The sequence below is a fragment of the Epinephelus lanceolatus genome, chromosome 7, assembly GCF_041903045.1.
Source record: "Epinephelus lanceolatus isolate andai-2023 chromosome 7, ASM4190304v1, whole genome shotgun sequence".
Taxonomy (NCBI): domain Eukaryota; kingdom Metazoa; phylum Chordata; class Actinopteri; order Perciformes; family Serranidae; genus Epinephelus; species Epinephelus lanceolatus.
The window spans coordinates 15,342,950-15,360,920 of record NC_135740.1 but is presented as its reverse complement, the minus strand read 5'-3'; the positions used below and the strand labels follow the sequence as shown (position 1 = coordinate 15,360,920).

The window sequence follows — 17,971 nt, the reverse complement described above, 5'->3', positions numbered from 1 at the left end:
GCTCTCAGTGCTATCAGGTTGCCTCTCCTCCTCCTTCAGCCCATTACACAGGCCTCTTTATGCTGCGCTAAAAGCTGCTCATGTTCAAACACTCCTGGGAAAAGCTCCTTAAAACACGTCAGGAAGAGAGGCCCTGTCTGGTAAAATATTAATAGGAAGTTAATTGGTTGTTAATGGACTGGTGCTTGGGCTGGAATCACCCTCCATTAGATAGGCCACAGAAACAACCCATTCAGGGGTGTCATCTTACCACCTCCACAATCTAATTGTTTTCCGGTCACTGTAGCCGTGAGTTGCGGTAACCTGGTGTTAAAGACATTATTGCTGGAGTTTTATGTAAGGTCCTGCAAGAAGTATTGTACCCGGTGCCAACCACATTTCCATGTGAGCTCGGTATTGTGGGTGTTCGGTTACTTACGCGTCAAGTTTTGACTATCTGCGCTTCTCTTCTCTCTTTTGTGTCATCTTCTCACATTCAAAGTCACGTTTAAACTCTCTGCTCCCGTTAATCCCTCTCCACATCAGGAAATAGTTTGAGCTTTTGTTGTTTGTGGCCAGTGTGTTTGTGCTTTCTGCGGTTTGCCGTTACCCAACAGGAAAAATCCCTCTTCTGCTAGAGTAGGCATGTAATATTGATGCAGAGCAGACTCGGAGAAAACATAGAAATCAAATGGAATCCAAACTAAGTTCAAATGTCGACATCAACACATACATTTTTGATCATTGCAAACCTACAAGACGCCATTCCTTTTAAGGGGAAGCCACAGGGGCATGTGCAGCAGGGAATATATTTAGAAATAAGTGATATTTCAGCGTGTCTTTCGATCCCAACTTCGTTCAGCTCCAATTCATTTATGAGAGGGACAAATACTTGTTGAAAGAGGTCGTTCAGGAAATGGGAGTTAAAATGGCGGTGGAGGTTTCCCGGGCAGACTGCTTTTTACAGTTTGGGCTTTTAAATGCACCATTTAAAAATAAACCAGCTCTCAAAGATATGTCATTTTCTTTTTAGGCCTACAGACATTTGTAAATATAAGAAAAAGCATTTTTTTCCTCTTCTATGAATAAAAATAAAATATAGATAATTTATTATATTCTAATAATAAAACATTTTCTTGTAATTTTTTTTTAACATTTTAAATATTTAACCCTTAATTAAACCTCAGATCTAAATGCACTCTTTATTTACTCGTCCCCTTCAATGCTATGACCTCTCCTCTCGTGACTCTGACCACTTAATGGTAACCTTGTTCAAACATTGAGTGAATCCGTGTCCAATTACATTACGAAGCAAATGTCAATGGATCCAACAGATGTTGTCCTACTACACTTTTGCTGAGTGGATTGTAGATTCAACAGCCGCCACTAGATGGTACTGAAACACAGGCAGCCATTTCTGATGTCAGATCAGCAGACATGGCTGTTTGCTTCCAGGATAAATAGATGAAATAAATCAGCCAGGTTTCCTTGTTTGACTGTGATAAGTTCTGGTCTCCTGGCTGGGTGGAGACTGGGATAATCCTGAGGGTGTCTACTGCAAAACTTGTCTGTGTGATGTTTTCTTAAAACTTGTCTGTCCACTTGACTGCATAGCAAAGTGAAATGAATCTATCAGACAGAGAAAAACAGGGAGATTACTGTGTTACCAATAGCATGCACTCTAAAGACTTCAACTAGATTTGTGCTGCGACGCGACCGTGCGCATTTCTTTCAACTCTCATTATGAACAAACAGATACACACTCATGCTTGAGATCTTTATTACATGTTAAGCTGTAAGTGCTGCAACAAATGGGCGGATTCTTGGCTGGACCTTTAACGTTTAGCAAAAATGTCAGAAGCTACAATGAATACATGATGACACACTACAAAGCACTTGCAAAGAACACTTTTTGAGAAACAGTAGAAAAGTTACAACAGTATGAAATGTCCACTCTGGAAAAAATTGTACTGGAATAACATTTTGACATTCAAAAACAAGCAAACTTAAAAAAAAAAAAAAAAAAAAGTCACCCTGAGCATTCTGTCCAGTTATTTTCTCCGGTGTGACCTTTTGATATCACAGATTCATAAATATACATTTGAAATTTGCACTGATGCAGTCGCTTGCGGTTTAAAACTGTATTTGTTTTGTCGACACCTAAAACCATTAGTCGACTATTATTTCTATGGATGAGAACGGCTGTCGGAAATGTTTTTAAATTCAGGCGAGACAGCTTTGCTTCTTAGCATGCATGCCACAACCGTTTATTAACTGTCAATCAACTGTGTTCATCCCAGGCGCGCACAATAAGAGTCATTGTTAAAAAAGCCAAATGTCATACCACTGCACACAGACAAGCTATGGTGATGTGAACTCTGCAAACGTGAACTGTCTCACCTCCCGAAAATGAAATATTGCCCGCTGTTGGCTGTAAATATGAAGAAGTCTACATGCCAGGTGGTTAGCTTTTCATGAGTTTGTGTGGAGGAATGCATGCTAAAAAGTGTTTTAAATCAGCTCCAGAAACATTTGTTGTGTGTGATACAGATAACAGGCAGTAAGAAGAACAGAGTAGATGCAATTAGATTGGAAGAATGTGCTGTATGCCCTTCATAACCTCACTCTCACCGTGTAGGTAAAAAGGGGCTTATTTCACCTCATGAAATCATAAACCCAATTTTGCTGCTTCAGCTTTACCAGAAATGGTCTGGGACTGGATGCCCGGAGCTCAAGTGCCATATAGGACAATCAAAGAGGCTCCTCTCTAGGCTGTATCGTGGAAAAGGATGGGTTTGACCATGCCTGAGAGGATCTTGGGCACATGGACACTCACAATCTCCGAGATCATCTCTGGGAAGTTGACACGTGTCTGGAGGGACTGAGCTTGGACGAACAGATCATAGGTGAACTGGTGTAACTTCCTCACAATCTGACAATAAAAGAAAGAGGAGACAGGGGTTATTAGTGACAAAGATGTGACGTGTGAAATGTGTACAGCGCTAAAAAAGAACAAAGCCTGCAGATAAAAGAGGAAATAGCAAATGACACTGAAGCCTGACATGAGCTTTAAGAGGTGACTTAAAAAGATGACACTCATTGTGATGCTCTAAGCCCCGAAGGCAGGGTAATGCCAAAGAGGTCTGAACTGCAAAGTCTTGATCAACTCTGGTTTTCTGCCTAAAGGGCCCTGCTGCCAGACAATCCCTGGCTGCCCTCCAGCTCATAAGGCATTAGAAGATCTAAGATGTGAGTGGGACACTGACAAAGCTGAGCCTTTAAGAGTAAATCCACAGTGAAAGACATGAGGCTGAAACTGCTGCAGCTCAGCTCTCTTTGGGAGGGAACTTTCCAGCTCTTCTGGTCATGCCCCCGACCACTGATGTCACAGATTTTTTCTTAGACTGTTCCTACCAATCAGTATTCGAAGTTTTAATGGTAGTGAGGAGGAAAGTAGTTAATCTGCACCCTCTAGTGGGTGCATCCCTACTATCTTGAGTTTCAAGATTTTTTTTTCAAAACTCATGTAAGCATGGTTTGTGTTTCTCAAGGTAGGCCTTCTTTCAGGTTTTATTCATCTTGGCTACATGTGTGCGTAAAGCAGGGGGATGTGCACAATAAAGAAAACATACATAAAAAAACAACACTCACATTCAAATACATTCACTATGACCCTTTAAAGGTCCACTGTGTAGGATTTATGGGGGATATATTGGCAGAAATACAATATAATATATTAAGTTCGACTTCTTTAGTGGATATAATCACCTAAAAGTAAGAACTGTAGTGTTCTCCTTACATTAGAATAAGCTGTTAATATCTACACAGGCAGGTCCTTGTCTACAGAGATCGCATGTGTCTACAGCAGCCCAGAATGGACAAACCAAACACAGGCTCTTGACAGGGCCAATTGTGTTTTCTCATCAGCCATTGAAGTTAGAGGCCCCTTTGCTATGAGCAGTGGAGTGTGACTTTTCCACATGAAACTGCATTATTCAGTGTTTTACCACTTAAAATCTCCTTCTGAGGAAGAGACCTCTGCAGATGAATCGGCTTCTGGTAAAAACTTCCTGAATGTCTAGATCTTGGTGAGCACAGATTAGCAGGTGCTAGGCTAGTGGCTTTGAAAAAAACTGATCTGTAAAGTGTAACTGCTTTATTGTGTGTTTCTACTGGTTTAAATCACAGGGTCCGTTTGTTTTTCAGAGGAGGAGACCTCTGTGGGCAATTCAGCTCTCAGTAAAAACCTCCTGACTGTTCATATCAGAAATAAGGTGAGCACACATAGTAGACACCGGGCAAGTGGCCCGTCTGTGACATGCCAAAAAGCATAGAAGACAGTGATCTGTAACTTGAAACTACTTAATTCTGTGTTTCTACTGATGAAAATCACCTGGTCTGAGGAGGAGACCTGAGGCCTGTACTACTAAGCAGGATTTGAAGTTTGCGAGGTAACTTCAAGGTTTACTCTTATAATGAACAGCTAACCTGCTGCGGAGCAGGTTAACTTCAGAGTATCATATCACAGCTTTTCAATACCCCGACCTCTGAACAATCACATCACTGAAGAAAAAAGTATCAATGAACAAAAGTCCTGAGTCTCAGGTTAAAAAGAGCAACCTATATATTGTCATAGGTCAGTAGTAATAGTAGGTCATTGCATTGTTTCGGGGCTCTATTTCCACTGGTGTTAAAACATTATTTTATTTTATTTTTTATTTTAGTCGGCAGTGACAGTGTTGCTATTTTACTCTCTGATTCCATCACTGCAGCTCAAAATAACAACACACCTGTGTTGTTAGAACTGGGAAAAAAGATAATATTTTATTAGAAAATAATCTACACACTGTTAATTGGCTCCTGATATTATAAATGCAACATTTCAGTCAGACCTCATCAGTCATTAACTACTTTCCCACCCTTTACTGTGGTAGCAGAAACAGTGTGGTGTTATGTTAAAGTGTTCTATGTGACATATTCATCATCATCAACCTAAATAGCAAAAAAAAACAAAACTCTATAATGATGCTGAATATAGCCTGGTGATACCTATTCATAATTTAAGTCATGGCCAACAGTGACTTTTTGGGTAGTATTTTCAATATTTCTGTTATGAGATTACAGATTATCATTTACATCCCACGCTACTGACATTTTACTGTCTGGCAGTCACACACACTTTCCATACTGTTTCATTTCATATGATACAAAGTTGCCTACTTAATTCATGGTTCTGATGATGTCGCTGGTAATTTAACACTCCGGCCTCTTTCCCATGAACTCCCTCATGGCTGTAAACCCAGAGCTGACTAAACTGGTTGATAACAAGCTTTGTAGTACAGGTTATCCAGATGGCCTAGATACATGATGTTTTTTTTTTATAGCTAGCAAATAAAAATGGAACATCATTTAATTAAGTCATACTATCTCCTACTCGGGAGTAAGTGCTCAAACAGAAATACAATTCAACATGTGGCTGTAAAACAACAACAGACTTTATGACCCAGGTTTAACTTTAAGCTTTTTAAGACCCTTCACCATCAGACAGGTGACTCTGTGCCAGTGTTAACTTACTCTGCAAACAGGCAACTATCCAGACTGAACTAGTGCGCCAGTAAAAGCAGATGTGTAACTTATTTATATTCTCATTCTCGTCTCACAAAACTTGGTCAATCTTCAATTTTCTTTTTATTGCTTTCATTTGCTCTAGATTTTATTTGGACAAATAAAATTCCCTCCCTCCCTCTCCAACCTAACCAGGACAGAGATCACACGTCGGCACTCTGAGCAGTTTCTTTACCACTTAATGCAACTCTTACAATGTGCAGGTTTAAAAAACGTAAAACCAGTTGCCTGCAGGCAGAACAAATATTAAAACAGCTTTAATATCCTTCTAGGTACAGGGTGCACCTCTGCATGTTTGCATCTGCAGATCTAGTCTGCTGTTACTAGTTTCCTGCCGATACAGTCTGTAGGTTAGACTGGAGGTGCAGGATGATTGGCTGGGACCAGATTGGGGAGCTTTCCATCATGGACAATGTGTGTCAGTTCCTTATGGGGCATTACAGTTATTTTTGATGTGGCAATGCTACCACCAGAGGGTGACTCTATCATTTTCCCTCCTGATATGCAACCAGTGTAGAGAAGCTAAAACAGGAGTCATATGACCCTTTGGCATGTGTTTAACCTTAGTGGATGGCTGGGGATTTGTGCACAAACTGGAGGTGTACCCCAGGTTGTCAGTAGAAAAGAAATGAGAGGGGAAGTACGTTTGTCAGGAGCCAAATGTCATACCACTGCACACAGACAAGCTATGGTGATGTGAACTCTGCAAACGTGAACTGTCTCACCTCCCGAAAATGAAATATTGCCCGCTGTTGGCTGTAAATATGAAGAAGTCTACATGCCAGGTGGTTAGCTTTTCATGAGTTTGTGTGGAGGAATGCATGCTAAAAAGTGTTTTAAATCAGCTCCAGAAACATTTGTTGTGTGAGATACAGATAACAGGCAGTAAGAAGAACAGAGTAGATGCAATTAGATTGGAAGAATGTGCTGTATGCCCTTCATAACCTCACTCTCACCGTGTAGGTAAAAAGGGGCTTATTTCACCTCATGAAATCATAAACCCAATTTTGCTGCTTCAGCTTTACCAGAAATGGTCTGGGACTGGATGCCCGGAGCTCAAGTGCCATATAGGACAATCAAAGAGGCTCCTCTCTAGGCTGTATCGTGGAAAAGGATGGGTTTGACCATGCCTGCTGCGGAGCAGGTTAACTTCAGAGTATCATATCACAGCTTTTCAACACTCCGACCTCTGAACAATCACATCACTGAAGAAAAAAGTATCAATGAACAAAAGTCCTGAGTCTCAGGTTAAAAAGAGCAACCTATATATTGTCATAGGTCAGTAGTAATAGTAGATCATTGCATTGTTTCGGGGCTCTATTTCCACTGGTGTTAAAACATTATTTTATTTTATTTTTTATTTTAGTCGGCAGTGACAGTGTTGCTATTTTACTCTCTGATTCCATCACTGCAGCTCAAAATAACAACACACCTGTGTTGTTAGAACTGGGAAAAAAGATAATATTTTATTAGAAAATAATCTACACACTGTTAATTGGCTCCTGATATTATAAATGCAACATTTCAGTCAGACCTCATCAGTCATTAACTACTTTCCCACCCTTTACTGTGGTAGCAGAAACAGTGTGGTGTTATGTTAAAGTGTTTTATGTGACATATTCATCATCATCAACCTAAATAGCAAAAAAAAAAACAAACTCTATAATGATGCTGAATATAGCCTGGTGATACCTATTCATAATTTAAGTCATGGCCAACAGTGACTTTTTGGGTAGTATTTTCAATATTTCTGTTATGAGATTACAGATTATCATTTACATCCCACGCTACTGACATTTTACTGTCTGGCAGTCACACACACTTTCCATACTGTTTCATTTCATATGATACAAAGTTGCCTACTTAATTCATGGTTCTGATGATGTCGCTGGTAATTTAACACTCCGGCCTCTTTCCCATGAACTCCCTCATGGCTGTAAACCCAGAGCTGACTAAACTGGTTGATAACAAGCTTTGTAGTACAGGTTATCCAGATGGCCTAGATACATGATGGTTTTTTTTTATAGCTAGCAAAGAATTCATAAAAATGGAACATCATTTAATTAAGTCATACTATCTCCTACTCGGGAGTAAGTGCTCAAACAGAAATACAATTCAACATGTGGCTGTAAAACAACAACAGACTTTATGACCCAGGTTTAACTTTAAGCTTTTTAAGACCCTTCACCATCAGACAGGTGACTCTGTGCCAGTGTTAACTTACTCTGCAAACAGGCAACTATCCAGACTGAACTAGTGCGCCAGTAAAAGCAGATGTGTAACTTATTTATATTCTCATTCTCGTCTCACAAAACTTGGTCAATCTTCAATTTTCTTTTTATTGCTTTCATTTGCTCTAGATTTTATTTGGACAAATAAAATTCCCTCCCTCCCTCTCCAACCTAACCAGGACAGAGATCACACGTCGGCACTCTGAGCAGTTTCTTTACCACTTAATGCAACTCTTACAATGTGCAGGTTTAAAAAACGTAAAACCAGTTGCCTGCAGGCAGAACAAATATTAAAACAGCTTTAATATCCTTCTAGGTACAGGGTGCACCTCTGCATGTTTGCATCTGCAGATCTAGTCTGCTGTTACTAGTTTCCTGCCGATACAGTCTGTAGGTTAGACTGGAGGTGCAGGATGATTGGCTGGGACCAGATTGGGGAGCTTTCCATCATGGACAATGTGTGTCAGTTCCTTATGGGGCATTACAGTTATTTTTGATGTGGCAATGCTACCACCAGAGGGTGACTCTATCATTTTCCCTCCTGATATGCAACCAGTGTAGAGAAGCTAAAACAGGAGTCATATGACCCTTTGGCATGTGTTTAACCTTAGTGGATGGCTGGGGATTTGTGCACAAACTGGAGGTGTACCCCAGGTTGTCAGTAGAAAAGAAATGAGAGGGGAAGTACGTTTGTCAGGATGATATTACAGTTGGTATAGGTCTGTCTGTAAATGAACTGAAATAGACTCTTGCTCAAGTTTAAAATGTAACAACGGATACCTTTGTTTTAAGTAATCCAGCCATGAAATGATCAACAAATCTTGATGTGGCCTAGTTAGCCTATAAGTTAATACAGTATTGCTGCAAGCCAAGTACAGTGCCTGCATGGGTCAAAGTACACAATCACTGTATTTGGTGTACACTATTTCCTGCCCAAGCAGTTCAGTGATGCTAACTAAAATTACATTTATATAATAGTTCACAAAGCCAGCCCGGTGTGTGTTCATATATAAAGTAGAATTGTGTCTATTACCGACTGGAGGTAGTCCAGCAGCTGTGTGAGCTGAAACACTCTCTGTGTACGGGTGGTCTCTCCGTGGTGGCTGGCCAAGCGGTCCAGCTCCTTGATGTAGGAGGTCCGCAGTTCATCAAAACAACGCTGGTTCTTCAGGCCCTCCACTGGCACTGTGACCACAAAGCCAGAACACAACATTAACTCTCACAGACTTTATCCATCCCATCAATTCTCTAAAGTATGGCCGAACTCTATTACAGTCATATTTCACTTGCTGAGTGGACATTCGACTTATTATTTCGGATGCGTTCCCGGTGGACTCACTGATGCTGAAGAGGACCAGGGCCTTCATGCAGAGGAACTCCTCCTGAGTGACCTTCAGCATGCAGAACCTTTGGGAGAGCAGCTTCATTCTCACACAGTGTTCATACATACTGGACACTTGCATCCGTTGGCTGTGGGGGGAAGGGAAAAAAAAAAACAGTATGAGGGGAGAAGAAGGAGCACAAGGTGTGACATAAGGAGGAATGAGAAGGCAAGAGAGGGTCAGACAGAGAGAAATACAGAAGGAGGGAGACAATTAATGGAGGCAGAAGTAAAAAAGAAGAAAAAGCAGCAGAGGTGAGAAGAAATGAGTGAGGTGGATAATGGAAAAAGGGAATGACAGAGGCAGAGAAAAATGAGGGTCACCAACAAGGGCAGGCGTATCCATTACCATGCAGGTCAGAGGCAGCCCAATAGAGTGACAGAGGTCTAATGCAGACGGAATGAATGTTTTGCTAATGTCACGCAAAACACCAGCCAAGTAAAAGCTGCTCTGAGGGCCTGTGGTTGGCTCTCGCATTCAGAGCAACACCCTCCTTCAACACTGAAAACGATCTACTGATAAGAGGTGGTGGAATTGTAATTTATGTATATCAAATGGGGCGATTTGTCTCACAAACTCTGCTTTAAGTTTTTTAAAGTACAAAGAAAAGACAATAGACAGGAGTCAGAGTGTCAGAAACATTTTCGATAGAGGCTGAAGGTTGGCTGGGTGCGAATAAAACTTGTCAAAGTGGAAAAAAAGAACTCAACGCTGCGGCAGTTCTCTGGGACCGACGAATGTTTTGCACAAGATGAAACGGAATAAATCATCTGAGGTGATCTCTCTGCGGCCACGTATATCAGACGCAAAGGAGACGGAAAGAACAGAACAGACTTGTTTACCGTCTCGCCTGGAAACAGACGGCGTTTGTCGTGTCATTTTTAAAGCTTCCTCTGAAGCTCCTATTCCACCGTGTCTCTCTTCCCAATCACGGTGACAGGTGAAACCTCAAGATAAGATCAACAAACCAAGTGTCACGATGATTACTACGGATGTTCAGGCCCAAACAAACTTTCTTTGTTCGAGATAAAGACTACACCAGGCGTGACAAACTTCTTTTAACTTTAATTCAAACACAGTATTGCAACTCCAGTCTGCAGTGTCAAGTGAGTACAAGTGAGTACTTTTTTTGTGTGACCTACTCATTGAAGACCAGATCTGGAGCAAAGTAGAGCAAGGAGCTGTTAGTGAGTGTGTAGGACCTCCAGCCCAAGGCGAACACCATCACCCCCATCCATGACAACTGGATCACTGTCATCTGATCATCCACGTGCAGGTCACGGAAACCTGTTCAATAGGCAAAAATGATGAAACATGATAACATACCACTGCATAGGTCAGGTGAATAAATATAAAGGCTAATAACAACAGGGATATTACAGTGTGGGTACATTGTTGGTCTTTTTCAGCCTGCCATTCTCTGTTTAAGTATGACCATATCCCCCTCTAGTGGTTCATATATGAAAAAGCTGTTTTTGTTGGCTGCTCAAACAGGAAGGTTTACCTGGCATACAATTCAAGATGAGGCCTTGCCCAATTGTAATAGATATTAGATCAGACTTGTTCTCATAGCTCTGGAGCTCATTTAAATTGCTGTGAAGTTGGAGTTACATAAGTTACTGATTTGCCTCGAGTGTTATCCGCTCTCTTGCTCAACATGACAAGTGTGACCTTGCAGTATTTCGCTTGGCATGAAACAATACAGATGGTTTGGAGTTAAGCTGAATCTGAAACAACTGAAGTTAGCGCACACAGCCTTGGTAAAAACACCTACATGTAAGTATAGATTAGTTCGCAGGGTGTTACCTTGGCCCAGACTGACTTACCTGGAATGGCCTTGGCCCAACGCACCACGGTTACCAGTTGTCTTTCCCCAAGCTCATTGAGGCTGGTGAGCAAGGACGCGGGGCTGTCTGGCTGCGCGTGGTCGTGCCCGGCATTGACCACAGCTGGCTCAATGGCCTGCAAGATGCTGAGCAGGGAGAGGCAGGAGCGCAGGGGCGTGGGGACGCCGAGAGCCATGGCATGGGATTCTCCTAAAAATATACAGAAAGACCGCAAGAATAACATAAAAAGAAAATAATATTACATATTATAGCAAACTATGCTTATGTTATGTGACACTAATCTTCACTTTGAGCCCTGGCAGCTGCACTTCCAGGCTCCAAGATTACATCTCTCCTCCCAGGCCTTTCTCCTTGTTCAACGGGCCCCCAGGGACCCAGAGGTTGCTCCTCCTCTCCGTTCCTTGACTGTCCAGCTCCCTTCAGCCTGCGACCTAGAACCCACCATGGAGAAAACAGATGAGTGGAAGACAAGACGGTGAAAAGGAGATAGGAAGTTTCCATTTCAGCTTGTTTTGTCTGTTCTATTACACAATAGATAGCTGGAAATATCAAGAAAACTTGGATGGAATACAATAAATGGGGCTAATATTTAAATAACTGTGAGCCAGTGGAGCTGGTCCTTATCATAATTATGTGGCAACGCTCTCCATCATTGGCCACTGGGCAGTAATTCTTATTTAGCCTTTTGCTGAAATGCATTAGTTACACTGTATTTAAGCTGGAACTTTTGATTAGGGAGTTCCGATCCAATGCATGTAAGGTATCTAACCACCCCGGCCCAATTTTCCAAACACCCACCACACATACTTTCCTTCCTCAGCCTCTCATCCTGTTCTTATCTTTAGTTCCTGACCTTTAAGGCTCATTCCCGACATGAAGCATCTCTTCAGGCGGCACGAGGCGCAGTTTTTCCTCCTCAGCTTGTCGATGGTGCAGTCGTTACGGCTGGCACACAGGTGGTTCTGCTTACCTGTTGGTACACAAAAATAGTCCCTGGGGGGTGAGGGAGCAGGCTCAACAATGCCTCAGGCTTCCAACTCATGGCAAAAATATGTGGGTGTTTTCTGATAACAACAAACTCGCCCTCATAATGTCAGGTCACTGTGCCCTGCACTGCCTGAACAAGCGAGTGGGTGTAAGAAATCAAATCAGTGGACGAGTAATTGTGTGTGCACTGGCCTGTGTTTGTGTGTTTATACATACCTGCAGCAGCCCTTTTGAAGAATACTTTGCAGCTGCCGCAGGTTACGGCTCCGTAGTGGCAACCCGAGGCATCGTCGCCGCACACCTGACACACTCTCCTGTCAGACAGATACACACCTGGAAACAAATCCTCATGCCTGGACACACACAGACACAAACACACACATGAAAGTGATGTTTTTAAAGGATTTAAAAGCAGGCACATTATTGAAAATCATCTTAAACAGCTACAATATGCCTGTAAAAATAGGGGCCAACAGAGGGTGACTGTGTTTGTCCTCAGAGGCTGCCTGCTCTGACATTTAGGGCGCTAATGAACTAAATTTAATCCAATAACAAAACGAGATTTCCCTTTTAAATGACTGATTATGTAACAACTACTGAAGTCATCCAAAAGACAAGCACATGTGTGATTAAAGAACTGCAGGGCGAGCCTTTCACTAAGGCATCACAAAGTGGAAACAAGACATTGTCTTCCACGCCAAGCACAGAATCAGCAACAGGTGCTGTATCTCCTGTTTATAGTGACACTGATACATTAAATGGTTATTGTGCACACAGCTAGCCACAGCACAGATCAGGATCGTCCCTGTAAAGTTGGGAAAAGGCTGAACTTTGATTCTGTCTGGCTGTGTGCTGGAACATAACTTGGCCAAGGCCAAGAGAAGCACATGGGGCTATTAGAGCACAAATAATTTATACACAGCTGCCCCTGCAGCCGAACTTGGCGGTGGATCTACAGTATATCAACATGAGGCATCGCAAATAATAATGCAGAATAATCATGTTTGCTTATTTGATTTATTTGTGCTGATATATCAAGCAATAAAAAGAAGAGGACAGTGCAGCTTTCAAGTGATAAATGGATTTACTAAAACATGAAAATGATAACACTCTTTTCAAAGGACCAATTCCAACAACACAAGACTCATTAAGTCCAGTTGCAAAGCTTGGCAGACTAGACAGCATGGTCACTACTTCACGCTGCAGTGGTCCTTTTGTCTCAGATAAAAGGGAGATGAGCGGTAGGAACGAATGCACCCTTGACAGGATTGCCATCTTGACATGATGCCAATGAAAACCAAGTCAGAGCAAATCATTAAAATGTTAAAAAAAAAAATTTACCTGAACGTGCGATCCGTGCATTCCACCCAGACTGAAGATTCGGTCTTGATAGCGGACAGAGTGGCGGCCTGCCCTTGAGGAACTGCGCTTGGGTAACTTTCCACTTGGCCATACCCCTGTGCCATCGCTGCTCGCATGCCACCTTTCCCACCCTGCTCCCCGCTGCTGTACCACGCACAGTGGCATTCCTGCCTGGATCCATGAGAGGCTTGCCCACAATTACAGTATTTACACAACAAATTATGCCCGCCAGATCCGCCTCTTTCTGGCTCGGATCGGCTGCTGTACGCGCACCACACACCCGACGTATCCCTGTATAGGTTTGGATTGGCAGAGTACGCAGAGTATGGTTTTAAAGGTGAGAGCTCGTCCACCTGAGAGGGCGCGGGCAGCTCTTCCACGGGGCTCACGAACAAGTTTGATTGCTTGCAGACATATCTGGATATCACCGGGCCGCGCGTCACGCTTTGCGCGCTGTCCATTTCACCTGATTTGAGCAGATCCATGCAGCTCACCTGCTGGATGTCATGGCACACTTCTCCAAAGTCGTCTTCTCTCGGATTAGCGTCATTAAGTAGAAGACGGATGCCCCCTGAGCTCACCATATGAGCCCCACTCAACTCCTGCGCTCCTCGGGAACTACTCTCCACAGTGGGGTCGAAGTCTGCAAAGGCGCCGCTGCCGCCGGAGCACTGGTTCATGTTGTTGAGCGGAGAAGACACCGAATCCAAACCCAAGGACACTGACACTGCCTTACTGAGCTCAGCAGTTGTCGGGCACGCACAGGTGTCCGCAGAATCCAAGCGATCCCGCTCGTGCGCTGTTAAACACTTTGACGTTTGTTCTAAATCAGAGAAGCTCGAGCGAAAGGCCATCTTCAGCTCGCGTCGTAGCAGATTAAGCAGTGCACTGGTTACACGAGGAACAAATAAAACAACACTCCAGGCGAGAAAACGCCTACCCTATGAGACTCCGGTCATATGTCTCAGCGGATATGAAATTCAGAGCAGTCGTCGACGTAACTTGTTGGAGGGAAGGGACGTCCCGTCGACCTGTTGCGGATGAAGCGCTGACGAACTTTTTTTTTTTCCAAAGTAACCGTACTCGGTGTCGGTGGCACTCACGTTTAACTCCCTCAATGAGTAACTGTTAAACTTTGTACTTTGTACTTTGGCATGTTGTAAAGAGGTCTCGCGAGAATGGCCGGGATTAAATAGTAAATAAGGTTACAGTGCCCTCCAAAAGTATTGGAACAGTGAGGCCAATTCCTTTATTTTTGTTGTAGACTGAAAATATTTGGGTTTGACATCAAAAGATGAATATGGGACAAGAGATCAACATTTCAGCTTTCATTTCCAGGTATTTACATCTGGATCTGATACACAACTTAGAAGATAGCAACTTTTGTTTGAACCCACCCATTTTTCATGAGAGCAAAAGTATTGGAACATGTGACTGACAGGTGTGTTTTGTTGCCCAGGTGTCTCCCAATTACATTGATTATTCAAACAATAAATAGCACTGAATGTCTGAGCTCAGTTTCAGATTGGGTACAATAGGTTTTGCCTGTGCAGACTGCATTTAGAGGTGGAACCAACATGAAAACTGAGAGCTGTCTATGGGTGAAAAAGAAGCAATTGTGAATCTGAGAGAAGATGGACAATCAATCAGAGCCATTGCACAAACATTGGCCATAGCCAGTACAACCATTTGGAATGTCCTGAAGAAGAAAAAAACCACTGGTGTACTAAGCAACAGACATCGAACAGGTAGACCAAGGAAAACATCAGCAGTTGATGACAGAAACATTGTGAGAGCTGTAAAGAAAGACCCTAAAACAGCTGTTAGTGACATCAGCAACAACCTCCAGAGGGCAGGAGTGAAGGTATCACAATCTACTGTTCGCAGAAGACTTCATGAACAAAAGTACAGAGGCTACACCAGAAGATGCAAACCACTCATTAGCAAGAAGAATAGGAAGGCCAGGCTGGAATTTGCCAAAAGGTACAGAGATGAGCCTCAGAAATTCTGGGAAAAAGTTTTATGGACTGATGAGACAAAGATTAACTTTTTCCAAAGTGATGGAAAGGTGAAAGTTTGGAGAAAGAAAGGATCTGCTCATGATCCCAAACATACAAGCTCATCTGTGAAACACGGTGGAGGTAATGTCATGGCTTGGGCTTGCATGGCTTCTTCTGGGACGGACTCTATCATCTTCATTGATGATGTAACACATGATGGCAGCAGCAAAATGAACTCAGAAGTCTACAGAAACATTTTGTCTGCTAATTTAAAGAAAGATGCAACCAAACTGATTGGGAGATCCTTCATCATGCAGCAAGATAACAACCCAAAACACACTGCCAAAACAACAAAGGAGTTCATCAGGGGCAAGAAGTGGAAGGTTTTAGACTGGCCAAGTCAGTCTCCAGACTTAAACCCAATAGAGCATGCATTTTACCTGCTGAAGAGGAGACTGAAGGGAGTAACCCCCCAAAACAAACAACAGCTGAAAGAGACTGCGGTGAAAGCCTGGAAAAGCATCACAAAAGAAGAATGCAAAAGTTCTGTGATGTTAATGGGTCACAGGCTTGATGCAGTTATTGAAAGCAAAGGATTTGCAACTAAATATTAAGTCTCATTCACTTTAATCTATTTTAAGTTTATATGTTCCAATACTTTTGCTCACCTAAAAATTTTGTGTTCCATTACAAATAATGCTATCTTCTAAGTTGTGTATCAGATCCAGATGTAAATACCTGGAAATAAAAGCTGAAATGTTGATCTCTTGTCTCATATTCATCTTTTGATGTCAAACCCAAATGTTTTCAGTCTACAACAAAAGTAAACGAATTGGACTCACTGTTCCAATACTTTTGGAGGGCACTGTATATGGCCACAGTACGGGATGACAGCCAGGCTCCTCACACACACACACACTCAGTGGTAGCTGCTGTGTCCGTTCAGTATAGGATTATTTTTTGGGGTCTTGGACAATAAGTTATTTAAATATGCTCCACATCAGCAACAATGGCTGCTAAAAAAGGTGTCATGTTGTAGCCTGATTTTAATAAGATTATGTCTCTCCAGCTGCAGCTAGAGAAACATAATTTCAACAAAAAATCTTTTATTCCCTTCTGTTATCTAGTAACAGTGATATTGCAGAGGTGCAGTGATTGGAGTTGAAGTTAAGGATTTAGGGAGTGTATGGAGCAGTGGCGCACCCAAGGAGTGGCCGGGTAGGGGGTGCACAGCCACCTTGAAACAATTTCTGTCTTTCAGAGGCTGTGGCACACTAATTTTTTAAGATAGGTAGTGGTTCACTAGCAAGGACCACGCCACAACAATATGTCTTTCAAATGTTTAATTGTAATTCATGAGGTGTTGAGGGCTGGTGAATGGATGTAAGTGGGGGTGAAGGTGGAAGAGGGAATGTCTTCTGTTAGGTTGGTCTGGGAGGATGTCAGGCGAGCCGGATACATTTCAGAAGTGGGGGGGCCAAAAAGTGCTGTGCCTCTGGGGCTTGTCACCGTGTGGGCGTGGCTACCTGTGTAATGTCCAGTTAATAATAGGGACTAGTTAAAGGTGCGTGGTGATCAGGGATTGAAGTACAGCCTGAGTTGAGTGTGAGCTTGCGCAACAGCGGCAACAGTGACAACAGTGTGTTTTAGTGAAAGCAGCAGTATCTTGCAGCAAGTTACACGCTCGTCCTCTCTCATTAAAAAGATGGTGAAGAAAGACAAAGAGTCAGATAATGTATTTAATAACGAACTTTATCTTGGGAGGAAAAAAGCAAACAGTTTATTTCTTAACAGTGTTTGCATGAAACCTGAACACTTTGAACCCTTTATGGATAGGGCTGTACCCAAATATTTGGATATTCGAATATTCGTTTCTATGGGTAGGTATTCGTTATGAAAATTTGGTATTCGATACTCTTTTTTTTTTTTTTTTACATATTTTTATATAGCTGTTTTTTCGTTATCTTTTGAATTTAATATGAATTATGGAACTGTTTTTGTCAACGCTTGTTTCCCCCGTTTTGTACAATTAATTATTGTTTAAAGTTTCAACAAGTTTCTTTTGGAGTGTGTGACACAAGTGTGTTTTGAAAACGACTGCGGACTGTCACCTGCTCAACGCATCATTACCTTCGGATGCCGTGACAGTAATAGCCTAATGATCGTAATAATAATAATGATAATAATGTCAAAATATCATTCACAAACCGATTTAACAGACGATCACTGCTGCCCGACCCGCAGGTCCATTTGCGGGTCCGTGGGTTACGGGTCGACCTGCGCATCACTACTCAGCTCAGTCTATAAAGGCTGTACATACAACAGTAAGGCTATAGACATTATATTCTATTGAGGCCGGCAGAACCAGCAGTGCATCAGCTCTACAGTGCACGGCACTGCTGATTAACCATTTTATTTCAGCACAGAGTGTCTGCCAGCAACCAGTTACTTGCAGAGGCTTCCTACAACTTGTTTCAACGGTTCCGATTTAATCAGAAGACAAATTAAACAGGATGACTAGCCAATGTGAAAATCAAAAGAAAGCATAGAATAATGTA

General features: G+C 42.3%; 1 protein-coding gene across 1 annotated transcript; it reads right to left on the bottom strand.

Annotated features, from left to right (window-relative positions):
- Window positions 1-1,742: 1,742 nt before the first annotated feature.
- Window positions 1,743-14,555, bottom strand: LOC117261051 (progesterone receptor-like). The gene is made up of 9 exons (XM_033633254.2): window positions 13,393-14,555; window positions 12,268-12,404; window positions 11,918-12,034; window positions 11,352-11,495; window positions 11,044-11,253; window positions 10,360-10,504; window positions 9,175-9,305; window positions 8,869-9,020; window positions 1,743-2,911 (listed from the first exon to the last, which is right to left on the bottom strand). Exons 1-9 carry the CDS (start codon window positions 14,265-14,267, stop codon window positions 2,747-2,749), a joined length of 2,076 nt encoding a protein of 691 aa, XP_033489145.1. The 5' UTR covers window positions 14,268-14,555; the 3' UTR covers window positions 1,743-2,746.
- Between the last annotated feature and the right edge of the window lie 3,416 nt (window positions 14,556-17,971).